At 59.7% G+C, this 23276-nt stretch overlaps 1 protein-coding gene across 3 annotated transcripts in view; it reads left to right on the forward strand.

The window, feature by feature from the left end:
- The window catches only part of TSPAN9 (tetraspanin 9), a 180168-nt gene that overhangs the window by 88343 nt on the left and 68549 nt on the right, over nucleotides 1-23276 (forward strand). For 2 of the 3 annotated variants that reach the window (XM_027093127.1, XM_027093126.1), the window contains one exon: nucleotides 15440-15519. In XM_027093127.1, coding sequence (XP_026948928.1) covers nucleotides 15457-15519 — 63 coding nt within the window. In that variant the 5' untranslated portion in view covers nucleotides 15440-15456. Of the gene's footprint in view, nucleotides 1-14632; nucleotides 15520-23276 lie in introns of those variants that run through there. The other variant, XM_027093125.1, reaches the window with a different exon arrangement.

Raw genomic sequence — 23276 nt, forward strand, 5'->3', positions numbered from 1 at the left:
ATGGGCTCCGGCTGACTGAGTGGTTTTGGCAGATCTGTCCCTGCTGGAGGGGGAGATTTTGGCCAGGGTGCCTCCCCAGCTGGTGTGACTTCAGATTACGGACTGAAATGTCTCAGCACCACTTTGGTGATCGTGTGCAGATGTCTCTTCAGGAGACGCACCAAACAGGGCGGGGGGCGGGGGTCTCATACCCCCCAGATCCTCTGGTTTTGGAAGATTTCCTAGAGGTGGTGGGACTTGAGTTGCTGCTTGGGTAGTGGATCCAGTGAACCACTTTCTCAAGGCGGGGAGGGGGGTCAGTAACAGAGGAGGTCATCATAGCCCTGGCTTCAGAAATTCTGACTTTGGTACCCGACGCCTGAGGACTCCGAAGTGGGGGCCTGGGCGGCTCGCTGCGGGAGCGTGGGACTGGGTGGCGGTGTGAAGGCCTTCGTGCAGGTCATCTCATTTTCCATACGATGCTCTCTGCACCTACTTCGGGGAGAGTCACTTGTGTGAAATCCCTTTCAACAATGTACCTTTTTTTTTTTTTTCTGTAAACGCAGGCTGCTGTCATTGCTTTTACAGTTATAATAGAAATGTTCAGCAGAGTCTGGAATGATGGAAGCCAGGGGAGGGGAAGGGAGGAGAGTGGACTGAATGGTCTCTGAAGACCCTCAGCTTCTGGGATCTTCCTCCAACAGGGAAATTCAAGGAATTTCCCGCTTCCTCCCCCTAATGCAGGTGGTGGGTCTGTTTCTTTAAGGTGTGGGTGGCAGGTTCCCTCTCGAGGTAGACGGGGAGCGAGGGGGTAGGTCGCAGAGCTCCCTAATTACAGCACCTTCTGGATCTCCCTCCCTCTTCCCCGGGGTGCTGATGGTGCTTAAACGGAGCAATTAGAGCCAGAGGATGTGGCTGGGAGCCTCAGGCACGTGTGACCCGTCTGCCCTGGGCTTGCTGATGTCCTGCGGCAGGAGGCTGGCGGTGGGAATAGCTCACACCCAGGGTTTCTGTTCTGTGCGTTGCTTCTCCAGGCAGCTCCTGGTTGCTGGAGGTCCTACGGAGGAGGGTGGGTTGGAGCAGGGCGTCCGCGTCGCACGACTTCAGGGAACCGTCTTCCCGGAGAACACAGTGTAACCGTCCCCCCGGAGTTGGGGGTGGCAGCCCTCCCGGAAAGGGCTGCAGCTTGGGGCGCCCTTGTTTTGTCACTGAACTCTCTTGATTCCTTGGTTCTATGGTCTCTATCCTCAGGTCTGGTGCCCAGTGGGGTCGGCAGAAATGTCCATAGTAGTGTTGATACTGATAACAGCCCTTGAGACTGAGTTGTCCCTCTACCGCTTCCGTCACATGTGGTTCAGAACACATTTAGAACAACCATTTGGTCAACAAGGGTTTGTTGAGCGTAGCTGTGAGCCAGCACTGTGCACAGTCGCTGGGGAGACCGAGAGGGGAAAAGGCTGGGGGCCCAGTGAGTGAGCCGTTCCCAGGTCTTCTGTCCACATCGTGGTCTGTCTCGAGTTGTCAGGCCCCGGAGGGTGGGTGCAGTGGGAGCTCCAGCGTGGTTGGAATGTCTGGGGGTAGGCAGGGCGGGACCAGGACTCATTCTGATGTGGAAACTCAGGGGTCACATTCAGCAGTGGAATCTGGGCGTGCCAGGGCAGCCCTTGACTCACTTTCCCACGGCTGGTGGATCTGAGGGCGTGGACGGGAGTTTCCGGTCCCTCCTAGGAGTGCTGCGGTCACAAAGGATGACCAGCCCCCTTCGGAGCTCCCCAGGTCAGTGCTCCTCTGTGAGCTGGCTGCTCCTGCCTGCACCCTGGGCCACCAGCCCGCTGTGGTGACGAGCTGCAGCTGGGCCCGCAGGGCTTAAAATAGCTGGGTGAGCTGGCCGCTTTGCATGTGGGGCGCCCGCGGGGCGTGATGGGCAGCTGCCTGGAGTTGGGGCTCCAGTGGCCCTGACCCAGGGGTGGACAGTGCTCTTTGGGAGTTTCTCCCGATCTCAGGGCTGGGGGACAGGGGGCGGTGTGGCTGGGGGCTCAGGTGTGGCTGGTGCACAGGGGACGCGAAGAGCTTGTCTTTCCCAAGACCTTTTAAGGGAAGGCCTCGAACCTGACCTTGGGGCCTCCTGCTGTAGAGTCAGAGGGCTTCAGACCCGGCATCCTTTAGCCATGTAGGGTCCCGTACAGCCTAAATAAGAAGAGATAATGAGACGCAGAGATGGGGTGCCAGGTCACGGGCACCTGGAGTCCCAGCCGGGCGGGCACTGACCACTGGGCCCCTCGCTCCCCAGCTGCCTCCTGTTGGGTTGGGCAGAAGCCTTCTCTGGGCTTTCCTTCACTCAACAAGTATTTCCTGACTAATGACCACGTGTAGAGCTGTTCTTGGCTATGGAAACACAGCCAAAACGCTGCCCTCATGAAGCTTAGTTCTGGTGAAGAAGAGAGCTCCTAAACAATCAATGAATAAAAGAGCAAATTACACCGAACACCGGGGTTAAGTGCTGTGGAAAGAGCGGAGCTGGCTGACACTGGGCGCACTGGGGGAGGTACAGAGTTCAGTGCGGCAGCCCTTGAGGAGGTGGCTTTGGGTGGAGCTGTGAAGGAGTGAGAGCTGGCAGAGCAGACACCTGGGGCAGGGGTGACCCAGAGGAGGGAGAAGCCGGCATAAAGGCTCCCACGTGAGAAACGGCAGGAAGGACCGAGTGGCCGGAGTGGAGGGATGAGTGGGGTGGACGTGTGTGTGTCAATGGTGACAATGCTGCGAGAGCTTTGTCTCTTACTCTGGGAGAGATGAGGGCCGTTAGAGGGTTTTGTTTTTTTATTTTTTGGCCGCGCAGCATGTGGGATCTTAGTTCCCCGACCAGGGATCAAACCCGTGCCCCCTGCAGTGGAAGCGTGGGATCCTAACCACGGGACCGCCAGGAAGTCCCCCGCTGGAGGGTTTTGAGAAGAGCAGGGACCTGGCCTGACTTACATTGTACGGGAGCTAACGTCAGCGGTCTTTCTCTGGTTATTAGGCCACCTGTGGGGGACCCCGGGAGACCCTCCCCATGACGTGTCCAGCCTCCATTCCTGTCCCCACCCCCAACGTGCGACTTCTCCTGGGAGGACGAGCAGGGTGCTGGGTTCTTCTCCTTGCCGTGGAGTTTCCCTGGACCGAGGGAGCTGGGCGGTGGCAGTGGTTGGCCGGAGGCTGCTCGTGCTGGCGGTCAAGAGCCTGTTAGTAAAGAGTCGGGAGATTTGCCGTCAGGAGCTAGAAACTGGCCGCGGTGGGAGTATCTGCACCGTGGAAAGTGGCGCGCACGACGAGCCACGGCTTTTCCCCGGAGAGCTGGCTGGTAAACGTGGACCGCCCACCCCTGGTTGTCATCCCCACTCTCCCGGGGCCGGGGTTTCGGGGGGCGGGGCCTCTGCCTGCTTTCATTGGCACCCACACCAGCGTTCAGGCTCTACGAGGTCGGAGTGCAGCGGACGTGTTGGCTGGGGGGTGACGTGGGGTGGTGCTGGCGTGTTCCCTCGGATTTCCGAAGCACGCCCATGGGCCGGTGACGGGGTGCTTCTCTTTTGTTCCTGGACGCGTGGTCCTGAGGGCCCTCACACCCCGCTTCTTTCCTTCCCTTTGCCCCCTCTGTGTGTGTGGGACGGCTTTGTGCCTCTGTGCATAAGAGCAGCGTCCAGCACCAGGCCCGGGCAGAACCTAGGCGTAAGGAGAGGGCTCTGTTCAGAGTGAGGAGCCCCAGCTCCGCCACTAACTAGCTTCGAAGAGCCCTCTGCTCGTCGGGCCTAGTCTCCTCGTGTATGACTGGGATGACTGCCCTGCTTGTGTATCACACACGCGTGCAGTGAGAACCAGCTGAGTCCCCGTGATCACGCCTTTGCACTCGACGTGCAGCACCTGGGGCCCCTCCTCCACCCGCCTCCAGTGGGGGTGACAGCCCAACACGCTCCCACTTCCTCCAAGAAGCCTTCCCAGATAGGCCAGGCCTCCCTGCCCTTGGTTCACACCACCCACTCTGGCTCGTGCTCGAGCTGCCTTTTCAGTTTTCGGCTCTTCCCCTGTGTGGACGCAAGCTCCTCGGTCACAGCCACAGCGGCGAGCCCAGGGCGGCCCACAGTGGGTACCTGGGGAGTCTTATTGACTGGTAATGATTGTCTGTGTCCTTGGTCTCTGTATGGAGCCCTTGAATGTGCTGGCTGGTTGTGTGTGTAGATAGAAGGTTCTGAGGTGTAGACGGCCCACCTGGTAAAGCCCTTTCCCAGCAGTGCCTCTCTGCTCCCCGGAGTCCTCCCTAACCCCACTCTGCAGACGAGGAAATGGAAACAGCTCACTCCTTTGTTCATTCATTCAAAAAACGTGCACGCTGCTCTGAGAGCTGTGCGTCTCTGGTCCGGGTCACACGGGTGGCAAGTGTCAGAGCTGGGCCTGGGCCTGATTCCCTGCATTCTGAGCGTGTGCCCTGTGCTGCGTTAGGACGAGCGGGCGCCCACGGAGGGATGCCGGGTGAGGCGAGGAGGGGCGGCGCCGGTGGTCAGGGCCTGATCCTGCTGTGTCGTCCCGCCCGGCCGAGGCTGGCATTTCCTCCGGCCACGGTGTGGGGGAGGGGGAGAGCAGGTGTGCCCTGGCGCCCAGCCCGAATGGGACATGGAAGCACGCCCTGGGGCCGGAGCTTGGGGGATGAGTGACACGCAGTCACCCAGATGCGTCAGGCCTCGCGGAGCCCAGCCACATTCTCTGAGCTCCAGGCTGGACATCTGAGCCCCCCAGGGTTCAGGAGGGGACCGAGGCTGGCCGGTGACCCTAGAGGGGGCCTCCAGGGCGAGGACAAATCGTGGTGATCTGGCAAGATGCGCGCCCATCGGCAAGGCTGAGGGCGGTGTTGGGGGGCGTCCAGTGCATGGGCCGAGGTGAGTACACACAGGGGAGGCAGGGAGGCTTGGGGGCCGTGTGCACTGCGTGAGGTGAGTACACACAGGGAAGGCAGGGAGGCTTGGGGGCTGTGCATTGCGTGAGGTGAGTACACACAGGGAAGGCAGGGAGGCTTGGGGGCCGTGTGCACTGTGTGAGGGTTCAGTTAATGGCCCTTCAGATTTTTTATGTGTCCACCACGGATCCTGTGAGAGGAAACTCGGTGGGTTCATCCCCTCAGGGGCTTTCCGTAGGAAGACATGCAAACAACCTTGATACAGGGCAGAGTGAAATCAGCGCCCCGAAGAGAGGTGGGTTAGGGACAAGAAGAGGGCCTCTCAGTTCGGGGGGTCCTTCGTGGAGGACGTGGCATCTGAGACGCGCCTCAAAGCATCCACTGAAGGCAGAGGTGACTGGGTGGCGGCGGTGGAGGGCGGCACGGAGCCCCAGACGGAGACAGAGAACTGGGGAGCTCCGCGTGGTGGGAGCTAGGGCACAGGTCAGGACTGACAGAGCACAGCGCCGGAGGTCACGACCCCACGCTTGAGTACTTGTGTCAAATCCCTGGGGAGCCAGGGAAGGTTTTCAGCTGGTGAGAGGGGCAGCGTGGCACCCCCAGGGCTCTGTCTCAGAATAGTTATGTGGCAACCGGTGGCAAGGTTAATTGTGGAGGGGACTGGAAGCAGGGACCCCGGGAGGGAGAACTGGGCCAGCAGGAGCCTCCGCTTTCAGGGTTGTGTGTGCCGCCTGCATCCTGGGAGGTTTTGAGCAAGGCTGGGTCCCCATCGTGTGTGAGCGGGTTCCACCAGCAACGACCCTCTGCTAGAGCAACCGGAGAGACACTGTGGAAAGAACTTGCCTAAGAGTTTCGGTACCAACAGCAGACTACCTTCAGGTCTGGGGTGGCCCAGACGCTCCTCTGAGGCCCCTCAGTAGGAGGCAGCCTGAATGGCAGCCTCCTGGACGTGGGGCAGCCTGAGTGGGCACAGGGGAGGGAGCCTCACTTTACAGAGTGGCCAGTGCTTCAGAGACCACAAGGCTTCATGCACTGAGACCGCCGAGTCCTCAGACAGCCCAGTTCTACCCAACAGAGATGCGCCCACCACTCATCCCCACGCCTCTCGTTCCCTTCTGCTGGGGGGCGGGGGGGCCGTATGCAGCCTCCCCTCCCCCATGGCTTCAGAGCAGACGGGGTCCCGGCCACTGTTCTTCTCCGTCTTCTTTGGAGCATCTACAAATGCTGTGTGCCTGCTGTTCTCCCTGCAGTGGTTCCAGCCTCAGTGAAGAGGCAGGAAGAGGCAGCAGCTCCTGAATCGGCGGGAGGGCCCCAGCCGCATGGGCTGCTCGCACAGGCTGGCCACTGTGTCAGAGAGCGCTGTCCCAGCCGGCGGTCAGTGCCCTGCATGGACTGGCTGAGGAATACTAGATTTGCTGGGTCAGGAAATTCCACTGGTGCATGACAGTTACCTTCGGGCTTCATTACACTTCCCTGGGCCCACTGCCGGGCCTTATCTCATTCTCCGCAAGCTGCCTGCCCTCCTTGATAAGCGCTAATCACGGTGCCTCATTGCTCCTGGGCATCTGGGAGCTGATGGCGTGGATGGCGCGGTGTGTGCCCACCGCACACAGCAGGCCCTTCTGGGGCATCTGACAGGGAGGCTGATTGGGCTTGGGGTGAAAGGTGGGGCTCGTTTGGGTCTTGCCTGGAAAAAAGGGCCTGTGAGCCCAGGGGGTGCCGCTCCCTGGGTGGGCCCCCAGCCTGCGCCCTGCATCCTGTAAACCTGCTCAAATAGGAGGCGTGGCAGCCCTCACTCCCCTCCCAAAGGCAAGGCCCATTCTCCTGAAGAGTGGCTGTCACCTTGCTCGAGGCTCCCACGAGGCCCGCTGTCTGCATGCGTGTGTGTTCGGTGGTGATCTCACAGCTCCTGTGCGCTGGGCACTGGCTCTGAGCCAAGCGCTGGGATACAAAGATGACGGACGCAGCCCTTGCCCTGAAGGGGCTCACAGTCTGGGGCCAGGATGTTGGCGAGCAGGTAGCTCCGTGGTGGGATGGACTCAGGTGCGTTGGCGCTCCAAGCAGAGGCCCGAGCGCGGCTGTGGACACTGGCATTCAGGGTGCGGGGAGGGAGGTCCAGGCAGAGGAAGCGGCAAGTGCTACGGCTGGGGGCGAGGCAGACGTGGGAGGTCTGTTCTGGTGGGAGGTTAGCCGGGTAAGGGCGGGGGTGGGAGAGCACCTGGCGTCCAGGGTCATGTGTGCTTCACCCCCGCCTCCCTTCCCAGTCCCCTTGCCGCGAAACCTCACTTTGGCTGGGTGTGTGGACGTGTCCTCCCCAGCCGTCCTGGGCACTCGTCTCCCTCTGGCTTCGCCCAGCCTTTTCCCACCAGCATGCTCTTCCTTCTGCTGCCCTGATCGGCCCTGCCCATCTCCCAAGAAACAAGGTAGGTCCCATTTCACTGGGAGGGAATTTCAGGGCTGGAAGGGGCCTTAGAGAAGCAGCCAGTAGAAACTTCCTGTTCTGTAGTCGAGGAGGTGGAGGTAATCGGCGTCCTGAGGCTTCGTCCCTCAGGCGACCCAGGAAACCCTTCTTTGGCGGTGCTGCCATCCCAGCCCCCGTGCCCCCCCTCCTTTGAGCCCCTCCTCTCTTGTTCACCCAGCATTCTCTGGTCCCGCTGCTGGTCACGCGCTGTCCTGGGTTCAGCCCCTGCTGCCCTGGGGTTTATGGTCCGGTAGGAGAGGCAGACAGCAAACTGTCACTCAAGTAAGCATGTGCTTCCAAACGGACAAGTGCTGCAGGAGAAGTGGAGCTCTGAGAATTTAGGCCTTAATTTAGACGGTGTGGGAGGGGAGCCACAAAACCAGAAGAGACTGTTGTGAAGCACTCATAAGAACTCAGGGGTGAGAAGAAGTACGTCAGGTGGTGGGTCGAGGAAGAGCATTCCAGGCAGAGGGAACAGCATGGGCAAAGGCTCCGAGGAGGGCAAGCTCCGCAGGTTCACTGGTTAGAGCACAGTGGGCTGGAGAGGTGGGCAGGGGCCAGTCCTTCCAGACCTCCAGGGTGGCTTAAGGAATTTGGATTGTAATAGAAAAGTAGAACAGCAAATACCACACACACACACACACACACACACACACACGCATGCATGCACGCACACAGACACACACATACACATGACCATAATCTCAGCAGAATGGAAGCCACTGAGGGCGGTAAGAGAGCAGTGTGAGTGAGAAGATGGGCCTCAGGCGGGGGTGGGAAGGAGAGCCCTGGCTGAGATGCTGCAGGAGCTGGACCAGGGCCGTGCCCGTGAGCCGGTGAGGAGAAGGAAGCTCATTGGGTGGGATTTGTGTTTGAGAGGAGGTGGGGGCCCGTGACCACAGGGAGTCAGGATGAATCTTGGGTCTCTGGCATGAGCAATGGGGTGGGTGTTTAGGCCGTTTATTGAGGAGGGGGTCGCTGCCAGGGGAGCAGGGCATGGGCAAGGTCAGTCCCTCTGGGGCATGGGAAGCGGGAGCTGCTGCGAGACAGCCGCGTGGGGATGCCAAGCAGGGGTTGGGTGTGCGTGCCTGGGGCTCAGAAGACAGGTCAGGCGCAGGTAAACCTCTAGGTGTCGTCAGCACGTGGACGGCCCTGGAACAGATGGGGTGGCGAATGCAGGAGTGTTGGCAGAGGGGAGGAGGGCCCCCGAAGGAGGACCTGCCAGCACTTGCCCTCAGAATTTGAGCCACAGGACATTTTGCATCAATTATGTGTTGTCTTGTATCTTTCTCTGTTCAATCACCCTATGATTAGATGGGCACTGGGACCATATTTACTATAATAGCGCTGGTTGGTAGTGATGACCGTGCCTCAATTCACTGAACACTCTGTGTCCAGCACTGTGCTTTGTGCATCACATTCCTAACCTCGTCTCTGTCTTTCTGCACACTGCTCGGGAGGTGTGTATTATCGTCTCCATCTCACGGTTGGGGAAACTGAGATACAGAGCAGGCAGGGGGTCATTCCAGGTTACCCGGCACGTGGGTAGCTCACTGCAGGTGGGATCTGGACACAGATCCGTCCAGTCCCAAAGCCCGGAGTTTGCAGGACATTGTTCTCTGTGGTCGGGGCGGGTCGTGGGTACGGACGGCAGTCACTACAGGCGTCTGAGCGTATGCTGTCCTTTCTCCCAGACCTGGGCCCCTCTGGCCCACAGTTAGGGGAGTGTGCCGAGTAGGTTGGCTTTGGGATGGACCCTCCTCACCTCACCTGGTTCCTCGATCCAGAAGCCTCCCTGAGAGTGGGTCAGGAGTGGTACGGCTGGTCTGGAGCTGTGACTGCGATTCCTTGGAGCTAAGCTAAGCGTCCGCAGTATCAGCAGCTCGTGCTCTGACGTGCGTGCCCACCCGTCCCTCAGGGGTGTGAACACAAAGCTGAGGTCTCTTCACGGGCGTGCTCCCTCCGTAGACAGGAGTGGCCACCACCTCTTGGGCCTGGAGATGTGATGGAATGAGGGAGTCTGCATGGGCCCACCGGGGACTCGGGGCTGGATGTGGGTGTCTCCACCAGGTTGGCTCCCCAGGGCGGGGAGGGCCTGGAGGGGTTCTGTCCTCTCCTTTTCCCACCTCCTACCTTTTCCGACTCTTCCTCTCTGCTCAGTAAGTTTGTGTGTTTACCTGCCTGTCCGTTTGTCCATCCGTCTCAGCCTGGACCACATGCTGGGGATGTGGCTGTGAGCGGCAGCTGACCACATGGTCCTCACACCAGGTCCCGATGCCCTCGATAGCCTGCTTCCCAGGAGTGGCCCCATACACGTCTGGTTTGGGTCCCTCCCTCTGGCTAGTGAACCTGGGCCCCCGGGTGGTCCATGGGGAGAACTCAGGGCCTAGGCCTGATGGGCTTCCTGGCCCTCCACCTGCCCTGACTGAGGTGGTCACAGGGGCAGGCTCCGGGGCTGAGGAAATGGTTAAGACACAGCCCCTGCCTCCTTTGAGAAGCCCAGTGACTAGAGCAGAGGCAGGTGGACAAACTAATATGTCTGGACGAAGATCTGGGGGCCTGAAGGAGGAGGGGCAAACCTCTTCCCAGGGAAGGAGGTGCCGCCCTTGGTAGAAGGTCCTGAGCAACACATCCCTCCTTCTAAGGGCGCCCCTCCCACCGCAGCCAAACCCAGTTCTTTGTTTTCCTTACTGGTCTCAGAAACTAAACAAATAACAAACACAATGACCTTTAGTTCCTTTCTACCCCAGCCCTTTCACTATCATCACCGTCCTTCGTGAATCCTGGCCAAGTCTGGTGACTCGTGGCCCTGGAGCTGTTTAATTTCCACGGCAAGTTGGAGGCCCACCCCTGCCCCCTGCCCCAGACCCTCCTCATCTCCCCCTGCAGGGTGAACCTTCATGCCAACATCCTGGGGTGTGGCCCGTTAGGCACCGCTCATCCTTCTCCCCCTGCCCTCTTTCTTTTTAAAATTTATTGAGGTGACATTGGTCTATAACATCATGTACGTCTCACGTGTACAACATCGTATCTTGACTTTTGTGTACTCTACAGCGTGCTCACCACCAAGGGTGTGGTTTCCAGCCACCACCCTGCAGCTGCCTCCCTCCCCTCTGATAACCACTGCTCTGTTTTCTGTATCCACGGATTCGGTTTGGTTTGGTTTGGCTTGTTTATGTATTTAATATCTGACATGTGAGTGAAATCGTACGGTATTTGTCTTTCTCTGTCTGACTTACTTCACTTAACCCGTGAGGTCCATCCATGTTGTCACTAATGGCAGGGTTTTGTCTATTTCGTGGCTGAGTCGTGTTCCATCATATATACACCACGTCTTCTTTATCTATATTCATCCGTCGTCCATCCTTGTTCCCTTTTGGCACCATCGGTAAATGGTTTGCGTAGCAATCAGAGCATTTTCTATATTGCTGAAGAGGATCCCAATTTGGGAGTTTAAGAATTAAGCTGAGGTGAATAAGGCTCCCTTCTGCAACGGTGGCCCCTCTGGATGGCGAGGGCCCCTCTGTCTCACCTGAATTCTGGTGGGGCCGCCCTGCCTGAGCCTCGGAGGTCCAGGATGCCTCACGAGCTACACACGTTGTCAGATACAGAGATACTCGGTGTGGGACCGGAAGGGGATCTGTGTGGCCCGTCACCTGTGTGCAGGTTAGCGAGAGCCCAAAGGCCTGAGAGACGCAGGGAGAGGCCAAGAGCTTGGCATTACTCTGAAGCTGCAACATGCAGCATCTCCCCAGCTGCCAGGCAGCAGAGATGCTGCATGTTGATTTCACGGATTCGCAGCTCCTCCTCCCCTCTGGGAATTCTGTACCTGCTTACTTTTTTTGTTGTCTAAAGAAAAAAAAGGAAAGGAAAAGGCAGCTCTGCCTTGTTCACATGCTCTGAGATCCTCAAGGGCAGTCTGTACCTTCCGGCTCCCCTGAGCCCGGCGAGTAGATGCGGACCATCACGGGGGAGAGATGGTGTCTCACATCCCCTTCTCTCTCTGATGGTTCCTTCTGCGCCCAAAGTCTAAGACATTGAGGCAGCACAGCAGCTGACCTTGCCTCTCCGCCCTGCTGCCAGGCCTGGCTACCTAGGGCCCCGCTTCTGTCACGTGCCCCACTGCTTGGGAAGCCCCGGGATGAAGCTCAGACTCCCAGTGTCACTCGAGGCCTCACAGGTGGCTCACTGTGGCCCCCCAGCCCCCGTCTCCTCACTGCCCCCGAAGTTCCCCTAGCCGTGCTCTCCCCCCTCTTCTGTCCCTGCCACGCCCACTCCAGCCAGCCCTTCTCCAAGGGGAGGCCAAACTCCAGCTCCGTGCCGTCCTGTCGTGGCACGTGTGCGCTCTGTCATTCTGCTGTGGGCTTCTCCAGGGATGGTCTGTTCACTGCATCTCGAGCCCCTTGGGGCCACGGCCGTGTCTCACTCACCTTTGTCTCTCCCAGTGCCCCCGCTCATTGTCCCGCCGCGATGAACTGTCTATGACGCATGAGTGGTCTCTTCATGGTGGCAGCGGAGGACGACGTTCTGGCTGAAACTGCTTGCCCCTGGCTGGTCTCCTGGCTTTGCCTGAGCTGCCTCCTATCGGGGACTCAGTTCCTGTCTTGCAAACTACCTTCTCCCCTCACCCTTCCTTCTTCCAGCCCGCTGTACGATAATGTAGGGCCATCTCCTGGGGGACTCCCCTTTGCTGACCACAGGTCCAGCGGCACTGCCCTGACCACCCCTCTCCCCTTTGCCCCTTACTCAGCTCCTTCTGCTAATGACCTCATCAGGCTCCCTGTTGTGCTTTTAGATTCTGTCTGTTAGACTGGCAGATTCCCAAGGGCAGGAACTAGGTTTAGAGCCCAAGAGAGTAAAGAACATGGGCTTTGAAATCACGGTTTCCTTATCTGTAAAATGGGAATAATAACCATACCTATCTTGTGGGGCTGCCCTGAGGATTCTGTGAGTTACTGCGGGTGATGCTTGGTGCCTGGGATACACTGGGGACTTGCAAATAGGAGTTGCTCTTATGCTTCTGATCATCGACTAAGCTGGGAGCGAGCCCTCACGGGAGTGGGACCTCAGTGCCCTTTTGATGAGCGTGGCCAGGAGGGAGCAGAGCAGAGCGCTTACACTGGGCGGCCCCTCTTCCTCTCCTACCTGCCTGTTGTCCTGCACCCCCGGCCCCCCAGGGCTTCAGCTGCTGAGGAAATAGCTATTGGCACAAATCCACGTGTAGTCAGAAATGAGGGTGGAACGATCGAGGACAGTGGGGAGGCTGTTCTCACAGAACAAGGTGTGAGCTGGCGAGAAGAGAGAGATGAAAAGAAAGGAGAAGGCGGGGTGGGGAGTGGGGGCCAGCCTGGGAGGTGCTGGCTGACTCCAAGTCCATGTCAGAGACTAGTAGTGACAACCCCTGGGACTGGCTCAGCCCTTAGGGGCCTCAGACGGTTCTCACACAGGCCGACTCCTCTGGGGCTGGGCTCTGTGAACCCCATTTTAAAGAGGAGGAGATAGCACCTCACAAAGGCGGACCACCTAGCCCTGATCACAGACCTCAGATCGAGCTCAGAGTGAAAAACAGGTCTCCTGACTCTCAGTCCAGCTGGTATGATCTCTCCCGCATCAGAGAAGTGATGTGGCAGCCGCGAGCCCTCAGGAGCCGGTCCAGGCTGAAGAGGACAAGAGGCATTCCAGTCGGGTGGCCGTGGGATCTGCCAGGAGCCAGCCGGACATCTGCCCCTCATGTGTGCACAGCACCCACGGGACCGCTGTGCCCAACCAGGAGACAGCAGGGTGCCGTGTCTGTGACACACACTGGCTTTCGTTGCTGGCTGCCATCTGAGTGGGGGAGGGGCTCAGAATAGTAGCGCCGCTGTTGGTCCTTTTAAAGAAGCTGGGCTGCCCTCAGAAAGAGCGCCCGCACCCCTGGAATGCAGGCCTGCCTCCGGCCCTGAGGTGCAGACTCAGCAGCTTAGGGCCCCGCAGAAGATCTGTGACAAGGGTCTGGTCGGAATGAGTGTCCCCCTCGGCCAGAGCGGATGTGGTAGCTCTGTTCCTGCCCATGGCCTTGGTGATTAATGTCCTTCTGTCTTCCTGGCTAGATCTTGTGTATCTGAATCTGAAGGGCAGGGAGCAGCACACCTCATACCTTGTTTCCCCAGGTCCTGGTGCGCTCAGCACAGAGCAGGTGTGGAGTAAACGTCTGATGGGATCCCGGGAGGACATTTTCACACTCACACCATCCAGCCGCCCTGCCCAGCGCCTCCCGGCGGCCGAGCGCGCTGTTAGGTGTGGGATGCAGGGCCAGGGGAGACGTGGCGCTGCTCTGGGGCTCTCAGCACCCTCTTGCTGGTGGCAGAGGTGCCGCCCCCCACCTGTCTTCTGGTCTTCTTTATTTGCCAACTGGGCAGCGCAGACCTCTGCACAAGCCCGGGACGCAGGTGGTGTTTCATGGTAGGATGAAGGGCTCCTTCTGGATGCCCCCAAGCTCCTAGCGAGAGCATTCTTGGTGCTGTGCCCTGACCAGCCCTGCCGGAGCGCCGGTATCCCAGCGTGCTCCGACACCACCCTTGGCAAGGCAGGATTCGCGGGGGCAAGGCAGGACCTTACCTGGGCCACCTACTCTTCTCAGCCGGGTGGGGGGGTCCCGACCGGAACGCAGGTCAGGAGTTGGGGGGGGGGGCTTGCGCAGCTGCAGGAGCCTCCGGAGCGGCGTGCGCGCGTGCGCGGAGGGGGCGGGGCGGGCGGCGCGGGTCGCGAGGGCCTTTCCCACACCTCGCGCTTCCCCTGCGGTCCCAGATCCCCGTGTGCCCTAGCCTGACCCACGTGTGCAGACACGCGCGCCTGTGTGTGTGTAGCCGGCAGACCTTGTGCCCAGGTCGGACAGGCCCCGTGGGCACAGGGGGCGGCGGCCAGCTGGACAGCGGCCGCGCTTCTTTCCCCTCCAGTCTTCCCCAGCACTTTCCTCTGGGGAGGTTTCCTTGGGTCGTGGTACCTCCAGCCATTCCCCTCCCCTCCCGCCCCCTTCTCTCCCCGGAAAGAGGCCAGCACCTTGCGATGAAGGTTCTGGTTCACCCCGGCTCCGGAGCCCTTGACATTTAGCGAGGCTCGCGGCGCACTGGTGTAGGCACCAGGCAGAACGCTAATCCCATTAAAGCTGTGGTGTCATCCGGGAGGGAGGCTGCCCCCCGTAGTCCTCGCGTTCATTGGCCGAATGCAAACCAGGGGGCGGGGCCGAGGGCCGGGGAGGGGGCTCCGGAGATTTCGGAGTCGGGAGTCGGGCCGGGATTTCGCAGGGGTAGCCCAGCGGTTGAAGCTGCGGCGGATCCCTCGGCACTGCCCGCCGCGCGGCCGTGCAGCCCAGGGCCGGGGGCAGCTCCGCAAAGTCGCGGGGCGAGAGGAGGCGGGCGCCCGCAAAGTGGCCGGGCCGGGCCGGGCTGGGACGGGTAGAGGGGTGCCGGGGAGCCCGGAGCCGGGCGCCCGGGTGCCTCGCGTGGAGCTGCGGTGCGCCCGGGAGGCGAGCCGACGCTCGGGAGCGAGCAAGCAAATCGCTGCCTCCCTAAAGACTCTAAGTTACGCAGACCAGCCGGTTCCCGGGGAGCGCGCGTGGAGCCGCGCCGCGCCGCGCCGCAGAGCCCTCCCGGGCCGGCCGGCGAGAAGCGGGGCGCCGGCACCCCCAGCGCGGGGTCCGGCCGGCAGTGCGCCCCGGGACTGAGCGACGGCGTGCGAGGCTCCTCCGACCCGCCCGCAGCCCGCGCCCGACTCGGGCGCCCCCTCCGTGCCACTCCGGGAGCGATGCCCCCCGCCCCCCGCGCCCCCCGGGAGCGACGCGAGCATGGAGAAGTCGAGTAGCGAGGATTCTTCGATCCACCGGAGTCCATCTTTGGACAGCAAGGACTCGGACTTTGCCAAGCCGTCCACCTCGGGCCGCCCGTTCGGCCGCGGCTTCACGGCCGGCGCCTTCTACGGCACCGCGGGCTCCCGCGGCCAGAGCCGCGCCGAGGCTGGCGTGAAGACCGACAAGTACAATGCGCCCAAAGGCAGCAAGTACGTGGTGTTTTACCTGGACCTGTCCTTTGTTCTCCTCCTAGAATTTAAGAAGTGCAACATGGCCAGAGGCTGCCTCTGCTGCTTGAAGTACACGATGTTCCTCTTCAATCTGATATTCTGGGTAAGTCCTTCCCAGTATCTCTCCTTGGTCTCCTCTCTTCTTTGCTTAAGCACGATACCCTCTTTCCCTTCAGAGCTGCATTGCTCTGCTCTCTGCACAGCGGTAAGTGGGTTTTAAAAAACCGTTCCCCCGGCCCCCGCCCCCCCGCCCCCACTTTCATTCATCTTTCTCTTCCCTTCTCTCTCCTTGGTGGCTGAGTGGAGGCTGCAACTTGCCTGTCTTCCAGGAGAGACTTGTTCTACTCCTGGGAGGCAGCTGAAGTTTGCCGCCACCTTCTCCCCCTGTAAGAAACCCGTGCCCCCAACTGGGAAATGTGTAGAAATAGGTGTGGTGTCGGAATTTTTAGCAGCTGTGACCTTGAGTTGAATTCAAGCAGAAGTGCGGACGGTTTTCCGAGTTTCTTCTTGTATTCCTCCTGAACATGCACGAACACAGTCTGCGGCACTTTATGGGCGTGAGATGGGGGGAGTGGTAGAGGTCACGCCCTCCTGATCCTTTCAGTGAATCCCAGGAAAAGGAGAAGGAGCCCCTATCCCAGGCCGAGGGGCCCGCTCGCTGGCCTGCAGCTCTGCCCCCGAGTTAGGGCTTGTGTGGAGAGGCGGGTGTGGGAGGGATGCTGCCATCGGGTGGCCGCAGCTGCTTTTGAGGGATTGCAGTGGACTGGGCAGGGAGCAGGCCGGCCATGTGCTCCCGCCATGGGACCCAGAGCCTGGAAGGGACAAAGGGAGTGCCCTATCCTTGGTGAGAGAGGAGGTTCTAGAGAAGGTGCCAGTGGGTGGGGCAGCTCGGAACTGTGCTCAGTCCCCTGTTATTCTGCCCCTGTGTGCCCCTGTGCACGAGAAATACTAGGCGAATTTGAAAACTTCTTAAATGCGTGTCTAACTCTTCCGTCATCCCAACTTCTGCCTCTGCCTTTCTTCTCTGGAGCCCAGACGCAGTCAGCACAGATGTTTGGCCCTGCCCCAGGGCTGTCCTCCTCCCTTGTGGAGGCTGTCCACTGCCCATGGTCCAGGAGGAGCATGGGGCAGGAGAGTCACCCAGTGCGGGGGGCTGCGTGCGGCGTGCTTTGGTGTTCAGGGCTTGTGTGAACTGACCCACTTTAACTGAGAAACGTTCATGGGTGTGTATGGGTGGGTGAGTTTTCCCTGGGAAGGGGAGAGCTCAGGCCTGGGCTGAGGGAGACGGGGCTCTGGCCTTGGCTCCGCATCAGCTCTTTGTGTGACCTTGGGTAAATCACTTTATCCCTAAGGACTGGGTTTCCTTTCCAGTCCAGTGTGGGGGGCGGTCGTGATGGTCCCCCTCACAGCCTCGCCTCCCTAGTTATGGGACATCCTGCCTCCTTACCTTCTCTCTGGGGAGGGAGCCCCCTTCCCTTTTCTTCCGAGGAGCCTGGTCTGAGATCTTTTGAGTAGGATTTCCCCAGGTCTGGGTCTGGGCCACTGCTGGTAAGATGTTACCTGTCCTGTGGGGAGGGTTCTGTGGAAATTGGGGCAGATCCTCTGGAATGTCAGGAACGATCTTGTGGCTGCCTCTGGGCAAGTCCTCCTGGCCCTCTGGCTCGTTTGCCAGCGTCCGCGTCAGCCAAGCACTGGTGTGTGTTTGTCTGGGGCCTGCGGATTTCCATGAATGCTGCCCATTCATTGTGCACGGCTTCCCTCTCTGTCCTTGTTCACAGTCTCCGCCTACCTTTCTGCCTTTCTGCCTCGCCCCACTCTTACTAGACAGACCCTCCTGGGATGCTCGGTGCCCTGGACAGTACCTCCCACTCAGACGCGCTCCTCCCCGCCCCCACCCCGCCACCTGCTGGCCAGAGTAGGTATAACCGCGTGTGCCGCCTCTTTTTTTCTCCGGGCGTTTGGGGACCTCCCCACGCGCTAGCTGGTACTGTGGTCTGTGCCCTGCACATGGAAGGCTCTGGTTGTGTGTTTGTGAGTGAATGAAGGGAAGGTCAGCGCAGTAAACCCACACATGTGGTAGGGATTCCCAATCCCACCTGACAGGAAAGAGAAGTTAGTTCTCAAACTTGCCAGCGATGAAGGCTGTCCTGGCGCCTTAGCTGTGGGGTGACGAGTGACTTTCTCTCTTCCGGTGGTTAATGAACCGGTCAGTGGAATGGCCTTCCTTTTTGGTTATAGTGAGAGAACTTACTCTTCCTAATAAGAAAGTACCTACCCCCTCTCTCCTACCCGGCAAGGACTCGATTTCTTCTAGCCTCTGACTTTGCTGGCTACGTAATATTTTCAGAATTCCCACAACATGCTATGAGCTGGGAAAAATTCTGAGTCTCAGAGACCCAGTTCTTTCATGCTTGTAGCGTATGGGATGATGAAATAAGGCCTAGACCTTAGGAGAGATGGAAAATTCAGCAGAAGAGAAACGGATGCTTGTGTGTGTGAGAGTGTTGGCCACTGCGTTTCTTGGCAGGTAGACGAGCAGGTGTAGCCAGGACTTGGGCTTGCGCCTCCCTGTACCCCAGTCCAGCAAAGGCTTCCTGCGGGAGGTGCTTGGGCCTGAAATAGAAGGAGCAGTGGAGGGAAGAGCCAACTCGGAAGAGAAGGAGCGAAGGCAGGTGGTGGTGTTGGTGAGGCAGGACCTCTGGAGACCCCTGCTGCTTCCCAGGGCACCAGGGAGGCAAGGACAGACGTGAGTGAGAGGGTGGGTGCGAGGAGGGTCAGCGCCAAGCCCTCTGGGACCCAGAGCAGTTGTTAGGAATTATGTAGCCATGACTTTCTAGTGTCATGGCTCAGAGCCCAAAAAGAGGCTTTTCTGAGGCATTAGAGCTGAACCTGCGGCCTGTAATCAATAGGTTGAGATCTCCCCATAGATCCTGACGCCTACCTGGTCGTTCTCCAAACCCACCGCTGTGGCCACACCGCCTGCTTCCCGGGAGCCCGCTGGGAGGAGTCCCGCTGCCAGGAGAGGCGCAGCTGTCTCACACTGCAGCCCCTCGCAGGCCTGAGCGGGCCTGGCTCCTTGCCACTGGGTGGAGCTTCTAGGGTACTGGTGTTGGCGGGGGCCCAGGTGACATCACCGGGGGCAGGATGGAGGCGGAGCTGTGCGCTGGCCTCCCCCCACCCCCTTCCGAAGGAAAGGGCAGGTGCCTTGCAGGCTGCTGGGCGCCTAACTGTGGGGGGGAGGGGACGGCGTCCAGGTCTGCCCCTGGTACTGCTGCCTAGAGCCAGCTGGTGCTAGCCAGGTTGGCGCCCAGGGCAGCGTTTCTGAGGGCCTGACATAGACGGTGGGGTAGAGGTCAGCCTGCCTGAATGAGCCCCACCTCCTCTGTGCCCATGCACGCCCCACCCGGATCCTCAAAGAGAATGCTGGCTTTCCAGGTGGGTGCGAAATGAGCTGGCACAGAAGTTTCCCCATGCTGCGGGGCCTGTCCACCAGCAATCCAGCCGCCCCAGCTATCTCTCCTCGTCTCAGCCCCATCTCTCAGTCCTCCCGGGACCATCTGGTGGAATACTCCAGGCAGAGATTAAGCGAAGCTAAGCCCCTCAAGGAGGGCACAGAAGGCTCAGAGCTTTCAACTCTGAGTATCGGGGTGAGCTCTGAGTGCTGGGGGCCTTTGTCCCTTTCTCGGGACGGCAATTCGTGACCCATCCCACCTCCTCCCAACCCAAATTTGGCTCCTATCTGATGGGGGCAGTGGTGGGAGTAGGGCTGGCGTGGCTAGTGTAATTGCCACTCAGAATAATGGTCACTTTGCATGTTCACCAGCAGAGCTGTCCCATCACTTTAAATCATGGCTGGCAGAGCAGCGACATTCTGGCCTCACCTGGAAGTCTATTCCTTGTGGATTGGTCTCTTAAGAAAGGCCAATTAGCCAAGGAGGCAGCGTTCAGGGTGCCTGCTGGGGCAGGAGAAGGGCTGGCGCAGGGCTGCGTGCGCCGGGTGTCGGGCGGGCACCCTGATTAACTTCCCCTACGTGGGGGCAGGCATTCGCGGCCTGGCCCCTCTCGGGCCGCTCACTCTGCCTCTGGGTGCGGGCAGCGTGGTCACGGCTCTCCAGTCACCTTGGAGGCACGCGTTTGGTACTGGCTTGGCCGCCAGTGGATGCCGTAGCCGCCCTGTGTCCGTGAAGCCCAGGATAGGGTCTGGTACAATCTGGGCTGGGCGGCCTGGGGTGTCCTGAGTCTGTGGGCTGCCTTCTGTCTGGGAACGGAAGTCGTGAGTGGGCTGAGGGGTCAGAACAGAGTCCCAACAGGAGATACAGGCCAAGCTGGGCAGCAAGAGGCACGTACGTAGAGGCTTCCCAAAGGCTCCGGCCGGCTCCCATAGGGCGGCTACACGTGGGGCCTGATCCTTGGGGTGGGTCAGGCCTGGCTCTGCTCGGGGAGGGGGGCTAATGCCCCGAGACCCGGGAATGTGGCCGTGAGGGAATGCCGGCTCTGTGTTCGCTTCCTTTCCAAAGCATTAAAAATTAAACTTCCTTGTCTTGATATCTATTTTTAAATCATGTCAGTGCCAGCATTGGTGTCAGTCAAGAGGGGGTGGGGAGGAGGAGGGCAGGGAAGAGAGAGTTCCGCTGAAACGGGGGGGGAGTGCTGTCACCCCTGTGGGGAAGGGGCTGCAGGCCTGCCCCCCCTCCCGCTGTCCTGAGGAGCACAGAAAAAGCCACAGGCCTCCTCCCCCGGCCTCCGCGGAGGATGGGGCCTCGCCCTCCCCTGCCTCCGTGTGCCTGGCTGCCCTTGGCCGAACTTGGCGGCGGGCTGTGGGCCTCACTGGGCTGCAGGGTCCCAATCGAGCCGCTTCACTCATGCCACAAGTATTTCCTGAATGCCCGCTGCGTGCGCAGGAGCCTGCAGCGCTGAGGACCGGCTGACTGGGCTCGCACAGGGCAGATCAGCTTTCCCGGGCCAGGAAGTCGTGGATGGGGAGGTCACCTGGCCCGTCCTCCCCCAGGCACCAGAACACGGAGCCCCCCTCCCCCTCCGCAGCACCCTGGGCCGGGGCAGCGGCAGGCCTGGACTCAGCGTCCGTCCTGGGGCCCTGACTTGACCTGTCCTTCCCTTCCCCCACGCCGTGTGATGGCTGCCTCGCTCCCTCTAAAATGTTTGCGTCCATCAGAAATAAAAGGGAGGAAAAACAGCCTGTTTCTTTTAGGAGCATCTGAGTTTGGAAAAAAGAATTCGTGAGTTGTGTCTTTTCTGTTTCTTCTTACGGAAAGGGCTGAGTGGGCGCTCTGTGGCTAGTGTGCGCTAGGTGCATGTATCGAGCACCTGCTGTTAGCCAGGTCCCTGGGAGCAGTCAGGTGCATAAACAGATAATGACACTTCTGGGCAGTAAGCGCTCAGTCGAGCTTCTAAGTAGAGTAATTAATACTGCTTAATAGAGACGAGATACAGAGATGACAGTGACAGCTGGACCTGGAAGGATGGATAGGAGTTTGCTGGATAGGTGCGGATGGGGTTCCGGGCCGGGGAGAAGGGTGATCCAGACTGAGCCTCCTGCATGTGTGCAATGAGCCGAACATGGGGAAACAAAGGGCGGTGTGAGCCTGGTGGTGCCAGCCGAGGGTGGCTTCCTGGTGAGTTCGGCCTGGGTTCCGAGGACGAGGTGCTGGGGCTGCCGCTAGGTTTGTCACCGGGGCTCTGCAGAACGGGATGCTTTGCTTTTCGGGCGGTGACCCCCGAGACAGGTCTTGCGGTGCCGCTCGGGCTGCAAGCTGTCGCTGTCGCTGATGCAGCTTACGGAGACGCCCGGCCGCTCCCCTTCGGCTGCCATGTACCTGCGTCCGTGGTTCCAGTTAGCAAGCTTTGAGGCTGAGGCAAACCCATCGGGCAGAGTTAAGTCTTCTGAGCCAGCTTTGTCGCTGCTCACGTGTGAAAGCTAGTCTGCCAGCAGGAGTCGGGGCGGGGGGGGGGAGGGGGGCATTGGGGCAGGGACATTACAAGTGGCACGAGGAGGGGTGAGCAGCTCGGGGTGGAGAAGGGGCTCTCACCCCCCACCCCTTGCTCTTCCTCCCCCAGCCCCAGGACCTCAGGGGGCCTGAAATCTCTTTTAACGTGGTCGGTCTGTGCTTCCATTTGGATGGGTTCTGCCGTCTCCTCCCTCGGGCCCTGGCAGGCCTCCTGAGAGGCTGTAGGAAGGCCCTGGAAGGGAAGGCCACAGGGTTTCAAATCCTCTTCCGAGTGTGGGCAGCTCAGTACCACGCAGGAGGCCGGGTTAGGTGGCTGGTGCGGGGGTGACTGCCTTCAGGGAGCTTCCCATCCGTTCCGGGGCTCTTCCCTAGGGTGTAGGTTCGAATCACCCAGGCAGCTGTGTACACGGGCAGAGGCCACCGTGCTCCTTGACCTACGACCTACTGACTCGGAGCGCGCAGGAATGAGGCCTGCGTTGTGAAGCGTTCCTACCCCTCCTGGTGCCTGGGCTTCCTCACGTGTGACAGTATCACCTGTCCTGCAGGGCTGTTGCCAGGGGCCCAGTTGAGGCGGTGTGTGCATGACACAGGTCCGCTTCTTAGCGGGATGCTGGCAAGCCGGACTCAGTGACCAGTGGTTGCAGGTGTTGTCACCGCCCTCCTGCAGTGACAGCATGGACCCCCAGGGAGCCCCCCACAGTGAGTCAGGTGCCCAGGGCTGGCGTGACAGTGCTGGGCGGGGCTTTGGAGCCAGGACGGAGCTCCAGATGTCTTGTTAGGCTGGGGTGAGTACCATGTCCTCTGGTCTCAGGGATACGTGGTAGAAATGGGGAGGCGCCTCTGTGGGAACGGAGGATGGGGTGGAAGGCAGTGAGGGAGGGCCGGGGTCTCGGACGCTGGGGCCTGCAGCTGCCCTGCCACACTGCACTCTTCTCGGGTGGGCCACGCCCTCCCCTGCCTCCCTTTGTTCCTGGTGCCATGAATCGGGCCGGCTGGGCCTGTGGTCACATGGCAGGGTCCCATGGTCCTCTGCCCTGGGCGCTCCAAGGGCAGGTCACGGCGCACACTCCGGGTTGGGCTCTGCTGGGCAGCTTGGCTGTGACCTGAGCTGACAAAAGACAGGCAACTAGGGCCTCCAGGTCACTTTACTAACCAGGAAAATGGTCGCTTAAAACATTTTTCAAATAGCAGAATATATCATATTTAAATTCATATAAAGATGTATATAACGAACGTGTGCCCACCATGTAGTTTAAGGAGTGAAACGTCATCTGCACCTGCGAAGCCTCTGTGTGGTCCTCCCTGGTCCCGCCCCCGCATCCTGCCTGGAGAGAACCGTTCTCCTTACGTCTTGTGTTCAGTGTATTTCTTTACGGCTTTCCCGCACGTGTGTGCATCCTTAAACTCCACATCGTTTGGCTTGGCTTGTTTTTAAGCTTTCGGTAGTTGGAAGCCTTCTGAATTTTTAAAATTCAGCGTTACGTTTATTGATTCATCCGTGTTGATATGTGTGATGATAGTGCGTTTATTTTTGCTGCTCCATGGGATTCCGTTACGTGTGTGTACAGCAGTGTATTCTTCTGGTGATGACATTTGGGTTATTTCCTTCTTTGCAAACATGCTTCTGGAGACGTTCTTGAATAAGCCTCCTGGTGCACATATGCCAGAGCGTCTCTAGGGCCTCGCTTCTGAACGTGTCTCTGGAGGAGCAGCTCTTTCCTTCCAGTCTTTGGACAGGGCTCTGCTGTGCGTGACCGGTACCCAGCTCCAGCCGGAGGTGACCCCACTGCATCCCCGAGCTTGTTGATCGTGCACTTGAATGTTCTGGCCGTGTCAAACTGCTATAAAGTTCCTCAGCGTTGAGCCAGTCCGTGGGCCACACGTGGAGAGCTGC

The sequence above is a fragment of the Aethalodelphis obliquidens genome, unplaced genomic scaffold (genome assembly GCF_003676395.1).
Source record: "Aethalodelphis obliquidens isolate GAN/ISIS:26980383/991018 unplaced genomic scaffold, ASM367639v1 scaffold83, whole genome shotgun sequence".
Lineage (NCBI taxonomy): Eukaryota > Metazoa > Chordata > Mammalia > Artiodactyla > Delphinidae > Aethalodelphis > Aethalodelphis obliquidens.